The sequence below is a fragment of the Bipolaris oryzae genome (assembly GCF_000523455.1).
Source record: "Bipolaris oryzae ATCC 44560 unplaced genomic scaffold scaffold_24, whole genome shotgun sequence".
In the NCBI taxonomy this organism is placed as follows: Eukaryota; Fungi; Ascomycota; class Dothideomycetes; order Pleosporales; family Pleosporaceae; genus Bipolaris; species Bipolaris oryzae.
Genome location: NW_006911300.1, coordinates 37,893 through 57,267, shown reverse-complemented (window position 1 = coordinate 57,267; position 19,375 = coordinate 37,893). Strand labels below are relative to the sequence as shown.

The following is a 19,375-nucleotide window of genomic DNA, read 5'->3' as shown; positions in this document are numbered from 1 at the left end:
GCTTAGTGTAACCCATCTGGTTAGCTGACGGCGTTGGTTATCTCCTCAGTTAAATCGTGTGTTCTATAGTTTGACGGGCACTATATGAGACGTATGAAATCTTCGCTCTCTGAGCGTGAATTCCATGGTTGGCCTCAATCGTCCGGAAGAACCTGTTCTCTATGGTTTTATTTTAAAAAGAACGTCCGATTTTGCTGCAAGAAAGCCATCGACACCCAAGAATCATGTAGAGATGTTCAGTTTGTGCCCATGTTTCGCGCCCACAGTTCAACAAGGTCAATATAGATCGCATTTGCGACAGCGTATCCTCTTTGCGATATAGTTTTGAGTAATTGGAGGATAAGATCTTGTTCCTTTTTGTGAGAGACACGCGCTCCGGCGATGCGAAGTGGAATGAAAAGCAAAAGGCCAGCAAGACCATGATCAAGCAATGCCTGACCCAATCGAAGGATCTCGTTCATGTGCATTTCAATGCTTGATCTGTTTAGTATTGGAGCCAGCGGTGAGCCAGGCTGGTTCCAATGCCTGTGGTAGTCGTAGGAGCCTGAGAGATAAATGCTTATGGCGTGATAGTATGTTCTTGCTACGAGAAGATCAGCGTCCACCTCAGAAGTATCTTTTCCCCATGCCTCCGCACATATCCACCATTGTTGCAACCCTTGCTGTAACTCAATACCCTCATTAGCAAGCTTCTGAGCTTCTTCGCGGTGCAGGCTAGAATGTAGGTATGTTTCTTCAGTTTGAGCAAAGCGAAGGGTGCGTAGGCTCAAGTCACAGAAATGCGGCAGCATATCGAATAAGGCCTCTTTGGGATTCCACAGCCTTTGACCCTCTTCGCAACTCCACCATTGTGACAGCGCATTGGTCCATTCAGGCGCACTCAGAAAAGTAGGCCGTGAATATATCAAAGCCCGGGCAATCTCGAAGATACGAGTTGTGAAAAAGAAATTGCGCCTGCGGCTAGCACCTGCATTTGTCAGCAGCAGATGTGCTGGGTGCTGCAAACGTAGGATGGCACATGTGCCATTCAGGAAGTGTGAGAGCCAGTCCGTCCCACTGCTGTCCCGCATCAACTGTGTGGAGTCAGTATGACGGCAATTCTATCTCGGCATTCCCCCCGACACACCTCGAATAAAGCCAGGAAGAATGTTGACCACAGCACAGCAGGACCCGCGAATGAGTTTGACATGATAAGAATTCTAACACTTTTCACAGCCTGGCTGTATGAATTCAGAGCTTGAACTTGGTTCTTCCTCGCTCCTGTTGTGTTAAACAACAATTTTTCTTGCTGACAACGATGGAGCGCAGCAATAGCAGAGACTGCACTGCTCAGCGCAGGAGATTGGTGCAACCAAAGCTGCAATTCGCTCTGCCAGGATAAGTCGTTCTTGGTGAGGATGTTCATGGGTAAGAAAGAATTGAAGAAGTAGGCCAAATTGCGATCGAGGTCCATTATTGGCTGAGCCTTGCTACCAAGGCTCTGTTCAACAAAGACTAGCGCCACTGGACGTCGGGTGGAAAACACGCATGACTGCTTTGTTCGCTTGCAATATTCACACGGGATACCGCCGCAACACTCATTTCATGTCAGCACGGGAAGTTGGCGACACCAGTTGACTCACCTTGATCTTCCGCTTGGCACATGCGTCACATCTCGACTTTCGCGCGCGACGGCCATCGAAAGGCCCTACACTAGACCCCATTTGTGCCCGATGCTCAGATTGCCTTGATAATGGAAAGAAAGAGTGTTCTTCTCGTACTTGCTAAGAACAGATATCAGCCTTCTTCGAATGTGGGAATGAAAGAGCGCAGTTGCGGCGTCGATTGGTTTTGACTCTGCGTATAGAGGCGCAGCCAACGAGGCTCTGCGCACGCGCCTTCCTTGATTGGGAAATATTAGAGCGCTCTCCATATTCGCCTAACCTTCCCCACGCGGGTCCTCCACCAACCAATCTTTAGCTTGAGAAGACCAACCTATCGCCATTTTGTCAGAAACGAGTAATGTCAAGGCGTGGATGTTTTCTATACAGCAGAGCCTTCTGTCGACTTGCCTCCAAATGGAAATGAAAGGGCGCTGCTACGTGTTAGTGGCATTCACTGAAAGTGCATAGAGACGGTTCTATAAAGCGACCATCCTGTGCAACAAATAGTCTCATGCAAACAAATTCATCTTGCAACTTACCTCTTACGATATCTTTGCGCTTTCCGCCATGTGCACTTTCCCTGCCTCCATCTTAGCCTACATGGCAATTCTTCCTCTACTTTCTGCAGCAAAAATAACCATCGGACATGTTGGCCGAGACAACATAACAGTTGGGGGCACATCCATTCTCTTGACAGACACGGATCGCCTAGATCCTTTTATCAACGATGGACGAAGCCGCTCGATCGTGGTTTCAAGCTTTTATCCTGTCCTGAAGTGCACGAGCAAAGGAACTAAACCTTATATGCCGCCTCAGACAGCCGCTTTCATGGATGAGAAGTTCTCGGTCTACGGTCTCCCCAACGGAACATTCTCGTCTTTCGAATTCGAAGCATGCAACACGCCAACAGCCCAAGACCTATGTCCTACACCAGCTCTCCCACTGGTGCTATTCTCTAGTGCGCTGGGTACTAGCAGGTATCTATATAGCATCATGCTGCAAAGCATCGCATCTTCAGGATATCTAGTTGTTTCTATCGACCATCCATACGACGCCGATATTGTCGAGTATCCTAATGGAACCATCATTACCGGTGTTGATATTCCTGACGACAAGATCAATCAGACAGTGGCCACCCGTGCGGATGACATTTCGTTTGCCGTCAACAGCCTCCGCAAAAGTCATGTTTCTAGAAAACTGTTCCCAATCCATACGATCCTTCAAAAGTTCCCTCAGATTGCTGTTCTGGGCCATTCTCTTGGAGGCGCGGCTGCAGGAGCAGCGGTACTGCAAATCCCTTCTGCGCGTGGGGGTATCAATCTCGATGGAACCATGTTTGGTTCAGTCCTCGATAAGGGCATTGATAGGCCCTTCATGCTGATTGGTCATGCGAATAAGACGCAAGAAACAGACCCCTCCTGGAAGACAATATGGCCAAAACTGCGAAGCTGGAAGAAAGAAATTGAGGTCCGCAAATCGGTGCACTATTCATTCTCTGACCTTCCTGTACTTATGAGCGCAATGGGGCTTGGAAGCGCGCAGGTTCCGGCCATTGGTGACCTGCTAGGTACGATTGAAGGACATCGGATGATGCAACTTACAGTTGCTCATATCGTTGCTTTTCTGGATTTCACCCTGAAGTCTCGTGGACAGAGAGGATTTGCAGAGGTGGCCAGGCAATTTCCAGAGGCCGCGACTATTGCTTGAAAGCTCTTCTTTACCATAGATCTTCACACAGTATATAGCGTAAATGCTTAATAAGAATACGTCAGTCTTTTAGAGCTGTAATATTCCTCCATCTTTGCACCTAGAGATGCGTGGCGCTGAGGATTACCATTGTCAGATTACCTATGCCAAAAGTTCCGCTCTGACCACTTATTAGGTGTGAAACTCCTAAGCAGCTTAAACTCCCCATATACTACTTATTTAGCACCTTGAATTATCGTCTTGTATGCAATCAAAACAAAAACGGCCAAGATGCCCTTCGATCTCTCAGTGATTCTTAAGTCACTTCGAGCACAAGTGAAGATGGCACGAAGCCGACCAGCCATGTAGTCACGCTAAGTAACAACATCTAACCAAAAGGAAAGTATCAAAGTGCATGACACGCTACAATAATCTTAGTATGCACAATTATCCGACAGGAAAAAAGAAACTTGGACATATCTCACTCGCGTATCTATCACTTAAGGACGCTTATGCACTATATTTCATTTTATCCAAACCTTCTCAGAAGCATATATGATCGTTTAATGATGATATTAGTACTGTCTATCTAACATCTAATCTAACGAAAGCATGCATCTATTATAAAAACACGTTCGATAGAGTAACGTATCAGGAGATAATTTTCGTGCTTGTAGGACGCAAGCTCACCCCTACTGATTGGAGTCTTGGGTTTTATGTTTGCATCCTGTGGTCAAAGGCTCGCAAGTAGTAGTACTACTTCCACACGGGATAGCTGTTTAAGTTGTTAGTAACATGCCCAAGTTATGTGAAGGATCTAGTACCCTCGCAATGATTACTGCAGCATTGATTGCTCACAGGGTCGCATGGAACTGTAATGTTTAGTAAATAAAGTTATCTTGTAAAGCGTCAATACTAACGTCCGTTAATAATACATTGGCCATCCTGAAGCTCAGCTGGGATAGCTATAGCCGCCACAACACCGATGACAATAGGGATGATGGCAATGAACTTCATGATGTATGTTACGCTTTTACAATTCTTCTTTGCTAAAATAGATGATAGTGTATTTGGATACTTCAGGAGGAGTTTTTTTGTTTCAATCAGTATTAGTGAAGCAGGTATTTGTATTCTGTATAACCGGTTGAGATCTTATGTTTTCGCCCAGCACACCCGGTCATCTCTTGAGCATTACCGCCAAGGCCATAGTTAAATATGATCAAATGGTCGGGATAGTATGTTTCCGAAATCGAGTCAGCGCTATGGGGCTGTACCAATGTTCCATGGCGAATTAAACCCCCCATTGAGATGCATTTTTCCGTTTGTTGACTGGGGGTGTAAGCAATTACTGCAGTACGTGCAACGGTTTCCATCATATCCTCGAATATCCTGGCAATCGAATAAGCTGAAGATCTAACAAAAACCTCTATTGAAGTTGACGTTCACGATCATCGGAAACAAGCTATGCTGATACAAGCCGCTGTGGCTTGGGCTTTCATGAATCTGGAACGCTGACTTCCGCAACGAGGGAGCAGGCTTTAGTAGCAACCGTCAAAGCTAGGCTTGATTCGGGAGCGTAAGTACTCGAGAGCTAGGTCAGAGCGCTGGTCAACATGCCAGTCAATCAACTCAAGTTCAAGGACAAGCAGGCACGATACGGCAAAGGTTAAACGATCACGGAGTAAGTAAGAATTCTCTAGTATAATACTATCTATCCCTATTCTGGCCAAGCACGTAAGATTCCTCTTGTTTTAGTTAGCGCTGTAATTTAAGTCGCCCTTTCGCTCTTCTCTCTTTTCTCTCTTTCTTTTACACTTTTCCTACTTACATTTTACGAGAAAAAGTGAAAGAGAGAGAAGGGGGAGAAGAAGAAGAAATAAGAGGAAGAGAGAGAGGACAGAGTCGAAGAGACAATCTTCTTACTTTTTTATTTTATTTTATCTCACTAAGGAAAAAAGTACAAAACAGATTAGTGTCTTCGCGAGGTAGGGGCCCCTGCTTACTGCGTAGTTATTTAACCTCTCACCGCGTGGTCGTTTAACTTTTGCCGGCATGATACACACTGCCCCTACCACCACTACTAAGCGCCCCGCATTTCGCCAATGCTTTCCTATCGGATTAGCTTGGCGGTCATACTGTCATCTCGCAGAATCTTCAGGCTTATATCCTATGTAAACCCGTCAAAGTTAGAAGAAGTAGAGAAATCTAGGTAGGACCTTATAGAAGGCCAGAAAGAGCAACAAGTGTTAAGAAAATGCAATTGTAGTATGCGCATTCAACCAGACAGTCGATGCTATGTGAACATGCATCATGGTGCCTGAATACTTTTGCCGATCGCGGACCACCCGGAACCGTCGGGTCGTACCTGTCACTAGTACTAAAACGTATTCCCTTGGGCTCCGTATTCGATCTGGATGATCACTCCATATGCTACGATCACTCGGCATTCAGGGCCATGACTCCTTACAGCACTAGCCGCAAGTATTGAGATATTAATGCTGGCGCTTCTTTTCGCTTTCATTACTTGGGTCGCTGTTGAGAATTGAAATGTAAAAGCTTGGTTGACACGCGTGATAATACGGGATAGATACGTAACCATAGTAGGACGCGATTTTAAAAATTCTTCAAGCATCTAGAACTCAGAGTTTTCTAGAAGTTTAAAAGGATGGTCCGCAGGACTCAAGTCACAATTTCTCTGAGGCTCACCAGTATATCTTAGACGAAGATTTGTTGACGCTATACACGGAGATACGATGGCAGGAGTTAGTGACATACAAGACCCAGTTCCAAGCGGTTCGAACGTCAGGAGGTTGTGTGTTGAGTGCGTTGTCCCAACATTGATACACAATCTCAACCCGACCTTCAAGGTCATATGGAAGATCGAACTTGTAGGTACGCCAGATCCACTTGCGTTTCTTAGACATATTTTTGAAAGGGACTGTGTACCAGTTAAACCCGCCGTCCGCCGAAAGCTCGATGCGTTTTGGCTATCGACCGCCGCCGGAGTAGGCCCAACCCTAGCATCGTATCTTGCCGTTGTAAATAACCACTTGCTTTGTCCACGGTGACATAACTGCCGAGCTGACTGACATTTTTTGAGCCTGAATCCAGTCTGTCAATCCCAGCTCATGTTTGCCCACTTGTTGAGGAAAATAGAGGTACTTTTGGCTTTGCACAGGCGCCCGGGATGGCTTCTCGATGGCTTTGGTCCGATACACCCACTTCGCGCTTCTTGCATCAATGTAACCCAAGATAACAAGTCGGAGAGGGCAGCCATGAATGCGAGGCATTGGCTCTCCGTTCATCTCCCATGCTAAGAGAACTTCGTTTTCCTTAACCTTAGACCAAGGGACGCTGACAAGATAATTCATGACTTTGTCGTCTGAAGTAGGTATTGGCGCCATAGGACTCGAGATGCTTCCCGCCGTCGATTAACTCACCGCATGCCTTGATGCCCTTTTTGAGGCTGACGCCCACGTAGCTAGCGGTGCTGATCGCACCTTCCGCCCAAGGTGCTCAGGGAACTTCGTCGCCTTGACCAGGATACTTCAGAATCTGTTCAATGAGTCTCGTGCCGGAGCATTGTATCGTTACCACTTTCTCGATGTGAGGGAATTTAGTTTGATCCATAAGCCCATCTAGGGTCAACAAACGTGGTGTCTTGACAAAACCGTCGATCATAAAGCTATAGTCGGCTTTGTCAATAATTGGGATACCACCATGGTCCCTGAAAGATGCAATGGGTTTAGTGTAATCTCTCTATCAGTAAAGAATCGCTTAGGCGGCTCTCCATTATATGGGAACTGCAGTAGGCGAAGTATGTCAGGATGCTTCTCTTTCAAAACGATGTCCCAGGGGTCGCCTGGGATTTGGGTGATTTCGTCACCGACAGCATGATGCCACATCTTCCAGCGAGTTCCTGGAATAGGGCCTAGCTAAAACTCTGGATTAGGTGGAAATGTTTGCGCAGTGAGGATCTTGTGTGCCGCCACCTTCTTGTCAGGATGATCTTTCCACTCTACAAACCTACAAAAACCTTTAACAAATCACTTCAAAATAAGCCTCCATTGTTGTTACTTGCCCTACCCAACCCTTCCTCTCGCGACCAAATAGCTTGCCACGATCACCAACGGTCCTGATGGCTTCTTCATCGATGGTCAGCTCTCCAAATATTTGAGAAAGTATGTGAAACCAGTCATGTCAAGGACAGGGAGGCTCGCTCCAGACAACCCCTGCTCAATCTTTCACTCATCTGGACGATTGGTGGTTCCCACTTGTCTCTTTGAATCCGTCATCATTCCTTCAAATTTAATTTTAATACAATATTAGTAAAAGTATATTTTTATTCACTGAAGCAATAGGAATAGGTGGCAGGCTTGATGTAACTACGTTTTCCCATCACCTGTTCATAGGGCGAGTAAGGCTTATGACGTCATTTGTTTGCGTCTGCGGACCATTGGCAAGATACGGGAGCCGTTGAGTATGGTAACTAGGTTTCATTGGTCATGGTTGGTCTTATGTATGGGCTACATGTGAATGTAGCTGATTTGTTACTTTCAATAACATCTAGTTTAAACGCAAGATTGGTCAGGTTGGGGTAGAAAGGCACCCTTGCATTAACAGAAGCCCCATCAAGAAAAGCAAAGTTAATAAGGCCAACTTACTAACGATCCCGCATTTACTGATCGTGGAGTTAAATTTGTGTTAAATGTGAACACTCTCTACAATAGTATACTATGGAATGAATACCACAGGCTCTAAGAAAGTCTTGCACAAAAGAAAAAAAATAGAAAGCTAAATGTTCACAGAGTTCTTCAGTATGAGCTGCAAAATGTTTTCTCAAAGTCTTGTACAAGACTTCACTTCTTTTATCACTGTTGGAGTATCGATAATCCGGCATCGCCCAGTGGTGCAAATGGCATCACTGGCAACGCCGCGCCGCGTTGTGCCTCGATAATCATCGCGACAGTTCACGCTTAGATAGGAATGAGGAACTACGGCCGATGATTATCATTCGCGCTGACGGCAATCTACAGCCTTGCGAAATCGTTCATTATCTCGATAGGTCTGACGTGGTCAAACTATGTTTGTAATACTTCCAACACGCTTGGATTATCGGAACAGTGTTTATTGATAAGCAGGTGCTTTCACTCAAGAACAGTACTATGGGATCGACAAATACATTAGAGCTATGGGTGGGCGAGACTTATATTTATCTTGTCTTTGTGCGCACAAGTTCTTAGGTTGTTATGTAAGAGAGTTTATCACAAATGTTCATCTTAAGGTGTCACTGCTGACAATATCATAGAGTTCAGTTACCTGCGCTAGCAAAAAGGATATAGCTGCAAGATTCGCATCAGCGAAAGGGCCAAGGCTTCGGGATGTATGCGAAGGGTAATAGCAGATGTTGCTACGGTATAGCCACACAAGTTTAAGAGTCTCTGGAATTTTTTGGTACAGTATTCATATGGCTAGCAATACCACATTCTAGATTGATAGCCCTAAGCAGATCATCCTTACGTACCGAACTCTTGGAAGGATGATGTTGCCCGAAAATACTTAGCTAACCATGTACATTGAAGCTTTCCGTGCCACCATTGTTAATCTCGCTATCTAGAGCATATAATCAGGGATAAAGGTATGTTAACCGCTTATATTCGAGGGTTGGTAGTCATGGATGGCTATATCTCTGGTTTGAGGATTAGCGGGCTCTGTCAGAAGGCGCGGGATGTACTAGGGGGTAGTCGCGCTTTTCTCTTTATTAGGTATAATATCTAGAGGATACCTCTTCGCTACATGGGTTCCCCTTGACAAAACTACAAAGCTATCATGGATAGTAAGTGTCTGATATCTAGCACTTAAAATAACAAGTAGTTCAATGAATAATATTGAGAACTTCAGGCTGCAAAGACTGTTCACGACCCGCAAGTGAGGGCAAGATGGAGGTAGAAGATTCCTTCGCAGCTACGCTGTTCACATAAATTATTCTTCGCCAAGTGACCCGGAAGGAAAGTACACAAGGAATGCATGCAAGGACTACGAAGAAGTGCACTCCCTTCTGGATTGCCCGTATGGATTCTTCAGCGAGACACTATCTGGCGAGACATAGCACTAATACCTTGTCGACACTAGTGTACCATTGGATAGTAATGGCTGCAGCTTCCTAGAAGATGTGTAAATGGGTAATAAACTAGGGGTGCTGCGATTGCCGGGTTGCCGTGTGTCGGAGCATACACGTTCGTGTAGGATCGAGGAAGAGCAGAGCAGACTATCGAAAGGGGCTGTGTCTAGGCTAAGGCTGAAAGAAGACTCATTATGCTGGACAAAGCACCAATGGGGTTCGGATGGTGGCGGTCGGGTGAAGCTAGGAATGGTACATTAGCCTACCACAACATCCAGGATGTTGTCTTCCTGAATCTGTAACATTGCCACTGTACAATTTAAACTTCATTTAGGAAAATCGCTAAAAACACGAAATTCACCATGTTAAAAAAGTGGGTAGAGCTAGCGATTGACAGGTTACTTGTTGCGACCAACATTCGAGGGATTCGCTCAAGATCTCCAAATGCCCGCTCAGGATTGTCACTGAACCTATTTCGAAACATCTTAGCGAAGAAGGTCACCTATATTTTCCTATGTAGTGTGGGTATTAGAATAGTCTTGGTCTCGCAATACAGCACTATAAGGGGAGGGTAGATGAAGAGCGGGTTTGGGGTAAAGGGTAGCAAAATCTTAATAAAGAAAACGTTATTCTCTCAGTTGATATATGTAGTATTAATCTAAGAAGGAGTAGTATAAAGGTAGAAGAATTTGATGAGTATATTCGCAAAATATAGAGTCGCCATCTACACCGCATCTCGGGCACCAGGGAAGGCCTTGAACAAGGATTTGTCGTACTGGACGAGCTCAGGACACCCAAGCTCTGCAATGATTGGGTCTAGAACAGAGGCCAACTTTTGCACTGCGACCAAGATGTTGCCAAATAATCCGCGGAGAATGTCAGGAGCACCTTCGCTAGCTGCTTGGAACGCAAAGCACATTAGGTTGTTTCCCTCAAGAAGTGTCTGCGCATTAAGAACGTTGCCTAAAGATCGATGTGGAACGTTAGTATTCTTTCCACATATAGTTCGTATAGAGAGATTACTTGCCCGTCAGGTCGTCGATATCGACACCAGTGAACGAGTTTGGCTGACCGGTATTTCCACCAATTCGGATCAATTCAGGGTGGGCTACTTCAAGCGAAACGGCTTCAGCAGTGAAGGACAGAATGGTGTAATCATCGCCGATGATGCGGCGGTACCACTATCATGAGCGTTAGCAATTACAAGCAGATGGTGTTACGATGGGTACTCACGTTTTCAGGAATCCTCTCTTGTCCGCGAGCCCACTTATAATTACCCTTTTCTCCGGTAACACCCTGGAATGACATGAGTGTCTTAGCATCGAGATAGCCTTCGGGGTTCTCAGCGGTGTGGTTGGCGAAGAAACGGTAGGTGAATTGATACGTGGCGGGGTTCAACGCAAGGGCCTGTAGCGGGCCTGAGAAGTAATGACCATTCGTAGCAATAGAGTGCCTCGTGCGATCAAGGCGGAACGCGGTCATGACGGGAATGTCAATGCCATTCTTACCAAGAGGCATAGAGAGAAGCTGCTCGAAAAAGTCCAAATTGAGCGATACGGGGTCGCCACTGCGAATAATGAGTAATTCTGACCTTGAAACAAAAGGAGGAAACTTGAGTGACATACGTGGAGTACAAGTCGGATCGTGTGGGCGATCCATCGACCTCGAAGCGGTTATGTGACGCACTCAGGCCCTGTGGTTCTCCAAGAAGGCCAAGTGATGAGATGGCACCGCCCAGGAGACCACCAGTCTTAGGTTTACCACCAATTGAGAAAGAGGTGAGATCGCCTGCCATGACGGCGGAGTAGACTGCCAGAAATGCAGATAGATCCAGGCCCATACCAAACACTAACGTTGTCAGCACTCGGTCAACAAGAGAGCAAAAGCATGCATACCCTCATTGGCAGCCGTAGTCATTTGTGTGATTGTAGAGATGCCATTCCGGGGAAGGTAGCCGTGGTTTGCCAGGACATTGATACCAGGGCAAGGTCCACGGAGATCATTGGGGCCCGGGGCAATCTGGTAACGAAGTCATTAGCAAATGCAATGCCATGTTGCGCATCTCGGTAGGGCCACTCACGTATTTATGGTCACCAGTGGTACTGATGCGCTGAGCCTCTGCATCGAATGCACGTTTAACGTGGGTACCCGATCGCCTGCTTTTGAAATCCCTTGAAATCTTGTCCGTGAGAGCGGTGATTTCCGCAAGGGTCGTTTGACTGATGTCGCCTTTGAGCATGCTCGCAGGAAAGGCGAAGGCCGCTAATGAGAAGAGGGTTGCACTGCATAGTACTGAGATTCTCATGTTTGCAACGACAATATCCAATGTGAAAGATTGTGAAGAAAGGATGTGAAGTTGGAGCGAGGAAGATTCGGTCGGCGACAGCTAGGGATTGTTCAACTTTCATGTCGGCAAATGACTGCTGCGCACACGTGGGCGGCTATAATTCTCATCTGAACATTGCCGATGGAGATGGCAATGTGGAGTCAGGTACCTTACAGTGCAGCCCTAACAGTCCGCTTTACTTACTCTAAATTGCAGGGTGGAGGGCCGGGGGCAGAGAGATCGTCGTGGGTAATGAGGTGATTGGGCCCCGAGCCATACTAGAGGTTTGCAGATCTTTGCGCCATGCCTTCGATGCTAAGGCTCTAGATCAATCGCCATGCGCTCGCGCAAGCCACAGGGCCAGTCCGTTCTTAGATCTGCTAGATCTAGCGACTCGTGTCAAGGAGAATAAAGCGCCCCAACGTCATGGTTTGAGTCCTCGAGGCTTGCCTTGGTGGCCCTTGTGGCTCGTCACGGTGCCTAGTGCTATCATCTCTCTCTCTATAATCACCCTGCCGGCCAGCGGCAATCGTCTGTCGGGCCAAGACGCATCCGAGACCAGCGCATCTGTACTACTCCTGCGTCTACGCTAGCCCACATTCGTCTCATCTTAATATCTGAGTATGCAGGCTGCCTTACCCGGCGCGGGCTTCTTAGCATGTAAGAGTCGCATGCAAGTTAAACCCTCGCGCAGAGAAGCCCGCACTGCTTGATTAGCGGCCGACAATGCTTTGATCACCATGACCCAACAGCTAAAGGCCAGTATTGCCCGATACCCACGTACTATTCCAAGCGTCTCCACAAGCATCCATCTGCCAAAGGTTACACTTCACAACTGCCGCACCCGCCTACTTCGCCTGATAGGACATAGCTCTCGGCCAAATACCCACTCCTCGAGGAAAAGGGTGAATACCGGCCACTCTCTCGAGGCGGATAACTGCTATCCGCAACCCTATCTTCAACGTCGATCAATATAAACTTGATCCATGTCCCGCGTCAGCACCGTGCCGCTATGACCGCTGTTGAATTTTGACATAGCGCCAAGGAGCATTCCCTTCAATTTTCTCTCCTTTTCGCTACTCTCGAATCCAATTCAAATGGCTGCCTTCGAGAGTTGGGTCAGCAATCCCGACGAGAGCAATGGACCGCTCATGTCCGTCGTCACCTGGTCGCTTGTCTCAGTCGCTGCTGTCTTTTTGATCCCTCGGCTTTGTATTCGCCAGCGTCAAGGGAAGCTGTGGCTAGACGATTGCACACTTGCCGTCAGCTGGGTAAGTGCCACAACATCTCGAAGCAAATAGCAATCCGCTCATACGATAAAGATCTTACTTCTGATCCAAGTTTCCATCAACCAAGTATCTATCAACTTGGGCTACGGAGGACATACACTTGACCGTAATACGCCAAAAGAGAGTCTTACACTTTACATCTCAGATTGCTAATCTGTGCTCCAGTCGACTTGCGCAATCTTGATAAATTGATGTATATTGGCGGCGCGGAACTGACAATATATACCATCGCTATTGCCTTGAGCAAGATCTCTTTCGGACTTACTTTGCTTCGGCTGACGGATGGGTGGGTCAGACTCTATGTCTACTTTGCCATTTCTACCCTGGCCATTTTTGCTGTCCCTGCTACCATTATACCATGGGTACAATGCAAACCACTAGCCAAAACTTTTGTGGACTTCATACCGGGCGAGTGCATCAACAAGCACCCCTCTGTTGTGTATGGACGTTTCCAAGCTGGTGAGCGGATAGCTTCAAAGTTTGTACATTGACCTCTTAGCTGACTTGTGATGCAGTGTGGTCGGCACTTATGGATGTGTCTCTTGCTATGTTGCCGTGGAAAATCCTTTCGAGCCTACAGATGCGCACCGCAGAGAAGATCGGCGTATGCGTCGCCATGAGTCTGGGAGTACTGTGAGTCCATGCACTGCCAGATTCATTTGAAAATTGAGCTAACGTCGTCGAAGAGCCGGAGTAACGTCAATCATCAGATCTACATACATCGAGAAATTGACAGTACAGGATGTATCATGTAAGCCATTTCAAGACGTGCACGGATCATTGCTAACGGCCACAGATGAATCGTACAAATCTATCATATGGGCAGTCGCAGAATGCTCCATGGCCATCGTCGCTACCTCAATTCCAGTACTTCGCGTCGTTTTCAAGCGTGCGTTCAACTCCGCGATCGAAGGCTACACGGGCTCGAGTAGAAGCAAGTCACGAAGCAAATCACGATCGTACCCTTCCAACGCTGCGAGCTCGGGGAACCGAATGAGCACACGGCAATCGAGCAAGAAGATGCCAGACATAATGGTCAGTAGAGAATGCGGAGAATCTGTGGAGGAAGTGTTTGGACGTGGATCGAATAGATCAAAGAACTACGTAGAGCTAGATGATCTGGCGGTCGACGAGGAGTCTGGGCGCGTCACTGCTTCGTCTCCAGAATCTCTGCCAGACCATGCGGAGCGCCATATACCTAACTGGCCCGTATGATTTTGCCCTGCAATTCGCGTGCATGAGACAGCTAGGGGGCACGCAAAGGATTTCTCTAGACTTGTTTCTTAGTAGTAACCGTTAAGTTCAAAAAGAGAATCTGTATCCTGTTTATACTCCCGCTATGAATGGACTGTGCGACACAATATATGCTCTTCTTCCGGACCATGCGGCAGAAGCGCATTTATCATCAGATACATGGACCTGCATATCCCGCAACGAGCCTCGTACGAGTCTATTAGTATTTGGCTTGCCTATGTGAACAGATACCCTTGGTTGCTGAACATCTGCTTTCAGGTTGCTAGGTCTATGAAGAGTGAGGTGCATGGCTCGCATAGTTCGAAGGGAGGGTATTGAATCATCTTTATCATGGGGGGGCATTTGATCCGGGAGAGTATCAGAAAAGATATATACAAAGTATAATACGTGAGCGGGGTAAATTTAGGTGTTGCATTGGCATCGTTCAGCCGCACGCAGCCTCAGCCCAGACTCTAGACTCCAGGTTGTGTCACGTGATATACGCTAACAACACTTCAGGTGCCACTTCACCCTGTCTTAGTAGCTATTAACGATATATGAGCTTATAGTACCTTGATTAGAATTCATTAGGAGTATTAGATATTCCTATAGATTGTTCTCACAGATGAGGCAAATGACCTGTTCGGCGAGCGCAAGGCTGGCGAAATGTCATATCCGGGCTATGCTAACTCAGGTCTCCATGCAATGGAACAGCATTATGGGCCACAAGGAGTAGCCCTTTGTGCTGATAGCTAACAACTCTTCTGTATATATGATAGTAACCAGAACATACTCTTTTTCCTACTTTCAAATTACAGTTCACTTTTGGAACTAACTAGTGCATAACAACTGCTACATGATCATCCATGTACTTGGAGATGTCACCTAAGAAGCAGGATGCAATGATGCTCACACAGCCAAAAGCAATGCTAACATAGTACACATATTTGTATGCCTCTGCATACGCGAGTTGGCCGGCGTACACCACCAATTCGTATGCACCTGGCACACCCTTGATCCCTGGAAGATCCTCGAGCAGTGGGAGGAGTGAGCTGCCAGTGATTCCAATGGCTTCGCGAATAACGGAGGGTGAGGTAACATTAAGTTTTGTGACCATGACGCCACCAATATAATGTGTGGCCGCTGGTACAAACTTGGCTTTAAAAAGAGTTAAAGGTGCTTTTCATCGGTACTAAGAGGGAGGAAACTTACAAATAAATACATTATAGTAGACACAATAACCGATTGACCCGCCAATAACACGAACAGCGAGGGTAAGTGCGGCGACCGTGGCGATAAGATCGTCTGGGCAGATGATAGTCGCTGCTACTATTAGCATTGCACTCGTTATCAAAAGACAATGTAATACTTACATATAATAGATGCTGGAACCACGATACCTCCGATTCCAAGACCTGCTAGAACCAAAATGCCCCAAAGCTGATGTAAATTATCCACTCGGCCAACGGCAAGAGCACCACAACCGGCAGTCATGAGTATAGAAGAAGCGATAAGAAGTTCCTTATTATGGCCTCGAAGGAGAGATAGCAGCCACAGCACAATGCAGGCTCCAGCAAGGATAGAGAAGCCGACTGGAATACCGCGGATACCGACACCAATTGGGTCGTGCCCATACACATTGAATGCTTGTGTGGGCCAGAACATGAGTATGGAGAAGAAATTAGCCCCAGAGATGAAAGTGATAACAAGGGTAAGACCCAAGATTCGTGGTTCCTGTCGCAGTCTTTTGGGAAACATGGGATGTGTTGCATATCCTTGCCAAACCACGAAAGCGATGATGAGCACAGCGCCGAGGATCAAGGGCACAAGAACATGAGCACTATGCCATGGGTACTGGTAGCCTCCCCACTGCATACCCATCATGAATAGGATCATCCCAGCGATGGAAAGGAAGCCGCCGATATAGTCGATCTCAGCCAGAATCTGGTTGCGGCTCATGCCCTGGCTGTTAACACGTGGTGGTGGATGGTAAAAAACCGCCACCAGGGCGAGGCCAATGAAAGCCCAGAGGCCAATCCAAAGTCCAATCCAACGCCAGGTCGAATGTGAGGCAATAAGCTGCGCCCATAGTACGGATGGACAGAATGGAATAATGGTAAAAACGAGGACTGCAACGTATTTACCGCGTTGCGCGGTAGGTGCCAGCTCAGATGTCACAGCCAATGCTGTCAATTCGTCGATACCGGCTCCTATCCCTGCAAAGACCATACCACAGATAAAGATGTTCATCTCGTGGGCAGTGGAGCAAATAATCATCCCGATGATGAGGAACATCGCTCCGATCATCGCAACCCAGCGACGGCCGACAATATCAGATATGGATCCAACGAAAGGGCACACTGCAGCCAATGAAAGAAGGTTTGCGAGGATGAACCAGATCCATCGATCGTTGCCGCCGATATCACCATAGATGTATGGAGGAACACCACCGAACAGGTAGACAGGGATCTGGCTGCCAGTCCACACTAGGTGTAAATTAGTAAGATGTCGATAGAGGTAAAGGGACCACTCACGAAAGGCCATCGCTACCAAGCTCATGATGCGGCTAAAGGTCATCGGGGGCTCAGTACCATGATCTTCGACATCACCACATGTTCTCAAGCTACTTTTCTCACAATCATTGCCGCCTCCAGAAATTCCGTTATCAACTTTTATTTTTTCAATTTCCACAGCTGTCGGTTTCGAAGAAGAAACATGCTCCGAGTCATCTGATAAAAGAAATGTTTAGTACAGTGTAAACGATCCTGAAGTACGACCATGCATACCGGAGCTACTGGTACCCGCCATCATGTACTTAATGTGAGTAAAGACACGGGAGTGTATGACTGTAGCGATTGGGAAAATAGGGCAAGATAAGAGAAGGAGTCAGAACTCCTCGAAGTTGGATGTACCGGATTTTAAGTCACCGCGTGGCTGGGACGAGATCCAACTCGGGGCGTAGACTTTGATTCGGCGACTTCGCAGGAACGCTGTCAGAACCCCATGGGGTACCCTACGGCATCCCGCGGTAAGTCCGTTGCGGGGTATACATGCTAGTGAGGGCTATAGCTTGCCTCAGGGGCTCAAGTCCACGGAGATAGAATACGAATGTGTTCTGGCCGATCACTGTGGCGATACCACGGAGGTGCCATTGGCTTACCCACAGCGCAAGCTTCCGGAGCCGCGCAAGCTTCCGGAGCCGCGCAAGCCACTTGGGAATAAAGTTGTTAATAGGTGAGAATTTGCCGAGGCATGCCGTGTTGCCACACAGAACTTGGTCGCTGGCTGCTTTCTTAGTTTGCATTTGCCTGTCAATTACAAAAAGGTCAATTGTAAAAAGAATCCTTCGCGAAGCTTCATGCTGACTCGGAATAATGCCTATCACGGGTGACCAATCCCGCACTGCACAGCGATAATCTTCAGGCAGCTTGCGTCCCGCAGGACATCCGCTGGGACGGTGTGAATTGCAAAATGAGAAGTAGGCCCGGCGCTATGTGAGTAGCGCCCAACTACCCCGCATGTCAATTGCTTAACTGGATATAAGCAGTAGACAAGCACCTCGGCATGCGATGACAAGCTTCTCAGTCACGTTACGAGGATTTCGGGCCGAATGGACACATGGAGGCTTTGTGTAATCGCATCATAGGACCATGTACCAAAGGGATGGTCTATGGTTAGATCTAGCCAGAAATAGGGTTCTTGCTAATTAGCTTTATAGATAGGAGAATGCTCTTAAAATTGAAGTGATTGACATGGAAGTTGAGAATACGCAAGACCTGCCGCCTTTTTCGACATTTGCGTAACTGTACGTATCGGGAAACCTCCCCGACTCTCACCTTACGTATTTCAACCTGCAGTGCTAGACTTACAACTTCTTCTTACTCCCCGGCAACTAACGGGCTCTTCAACGATGCCAATGCGAAGCGGAACGCCTCTCACTGAATACCGATACTCGAACCCCTCCCTGGTCTGCATAGCTATGTATTCGAACCCCTCAATGTTTTGGTAGAGTGTTGTGATATTACCTTCAATGAGAAACCCGTCGTTTGTGTCCGTTGGGATCAAGATTTCCCACGTAGCAGCGGCGGCATTGAACCGCCAGTGAACACCCAGAATGATATGTGAAAGTATGTTCTAGCAAAGATGACTATACCTATGTCCTACCTGCACTGCTAACACTTTTAACATAGAAACTGCCTTAACAGGTGATGTTGCTTACTAGATACATAGCATTTCGATATTTCTTCCAACTCATCTGAGATATCGCTTCGGCTTGTCGAGCTACAAATACCAAACATCGTACGTCCCGGAGAGAATTTTCTATGTTGCCATCGTCATAATTTACATGAAGTGCGGGGAATGTTACCAACTCTACAGTGCCTTTCCGCCAAAGTCATCTCCTACAGCATCTATGACCAGCAGCCCATCTGTGTGTTCCTCTACCAGCACTCTCATCTCCTTCCTAGTCCTTTGGTACATCAACATGGCATCGCCAAAACGATGAAGTTGACCTAAAATTTAGGGAAATATCTTTGGTTGGGTAAGAGGGCGCAGGCTAGAAAGTCATAGTGTCTAAAATGTGGTAAGCGTATTCAGTTTGAGTTATCCAGTAGTGGATACATATAACGCGTACAACGCATTGCGGGTCATTATACTCTGTATGTCGCTCAGAATTCTCCGTGACCTTCTAACAATGTCTGAGATACAGTCTTCCGAGACGATATTGCGGCGCCCGCCAAGGGCCAATTTCTGCCCTCATTGTGACGCCAAAAGGCACAGGAGTCGAACAACATAAGATTCCTATCTCCCAAAAGACCGGACAGAATGTCTGCCCTCTATAGTCTCGCAAACACCTCTAAAAGGGATCGCATACGTCAAAGTTCTTTTACGTCTAGAAAGTCAGTACCTGTACTCAAGTCCCTAGTACTGTGTAGAGAGAATGGTGTTCTTTTCTTAATACTAAGCATACCATAGGCAGCGTTAGCGCCAATCTGCTGTTGTTCCCGCCAAGTCGCGTTACATACTAAGATAAACGGAAAACTTGGTCAACATTCGACGGTTGAGCGCTTGCTATCCG

The 19,375-nt window shown here is 47.0% G+C and overlaps 6 protein-coding genes across 6 annotated transcripts; 2 read left to right on the top strand and 4 right to left on the bottom strand.

Moving 5' to 3' along the window:
• Positions 1–236: 236 nt before the first annotated feature.
• On the bottom strand, positions 237–1,453 carry COCMIDRAFT_23858 (uncharacterized protein; the record flags this gene model as incomplete). The annotated part of the gene is made up of 2 exons (XM_007686927.1): positions 237–1,073; positions 1,127–1,453. The coding sequence occupies 2 exons, from the start codon at positions 1,451–1,453 to the stop codon at positions 237–239; spliced, it is 1,164 nt and encodes a 387-aa protein (XP_007685117.1).
• A 790-nt stretch (positions 1,454–2,243) lies between these two features.
• On the top strand, positions 2,244–3,350 carry COCMIDRAFT_34180 (uncharacterized protein; the record flags this gene model as incomplete). The annotated part of the gene is made up of 1 exon (XM_007686948.1): positions 2,244–3,350. The coding sequence occupies one exon, from the start codon at positions 2,244–2,246 to the stop codon at positions 3,348–3,350; it is 1,107 nt and encodes a 368-aa protein (XP_007685138.1).
• Positions 3,351–5,942: 2,592 nt separating this feature from the next.
• COCMIDRAFT_34179 (uncharacterized protein) lies at positions 5,943–7,624 on the bottom strand (the record flags this gene model as incomplete). Its single annotated transcript, XM_007686947.1, has 8 exons — positions 5,943–5,967; positions 6,036–6,316; positions 6,377–6,711; positions 6,869–6,989; positions 7,046–7,264; positions 7,322–7,355; positions 7,411–7,492; positions 7,588–7,624. The coding sequence occupies 8 exons, from the start codon at positions 7,622–7,624 to the stop codon at positions 5,943–5,945; spliced, it is 1,134 nt and encodes a 377-aa protein (XP_007685137.1).
• A 2,550-nt stretch (positions 7,625–10,174) lies between these two features.
• COCMIDRAFT_34178 (uncharacterized protein) lies at positions 10,175–11,755 on the bottom strand (the record flags this gene model as incomplete). The annotated part of the gene is made up of 6 exons (XM_007686946.1): positions 10,175–10,413; positions 10,478–10,631; positions 10,684–11,017; positions 11,076–11,298; positions 11,346–11,469; positions 11,531–11,755. 6 exons carry the CDS (start codon positions 11,753–11,755, stop codon positions 10,175–10,177), a joined length of 1,299 nt encoding a protein of 432 aa, XP_007685136.1.
• Positions 11,756–12,873: 1,118 nt separating this feature from the next.
• COCMIDRAFT_87632 (uncharacterized protein) lies at positions 12,874–14,280 on the top strand (the record flags this gene model as incomplete). Its single annotated transcript, XM_007686977.1, has 6 exons — positions 12,874–13,047; positions 13,099–13,171; positions 13,231–13,524; positions 13,581–13,698; positions 13,752–13,816; positions 13,862–14,280. The coding sequence occupies 6 exons, from the start codon at positions 12,874–12,876 to the stop codon at positions 14,278–14,280; spliced, it is 1,143 nt and encodes a 380-aa protein (XP_007685167.1).
• Positions 14,281–15,133: 853 nt separating this feature from the next.
• On the bottom strand, positions 15,134–17,109 carry COCMIDRAFT_34176 (uncharacterized protein; the record flags this gene model as incomplete). Its single annotated transcript, XM_007686945.1, has 5 exons — positions 15,134–15,456; positions 15,511–15,621; positions 15,672–16,784; positions 16,833–17,027; positions 17,085–17,109. 5 exons carry the CDS (start codon positions 17,107–17,109, stop codon positions 15,134–15,136), a joined length of 1,767 nt encoding a protein of 588 aa, XP_007685135.1.
• Positions 17,110–19,375: the final 2,266 nt, after the last annotated feature.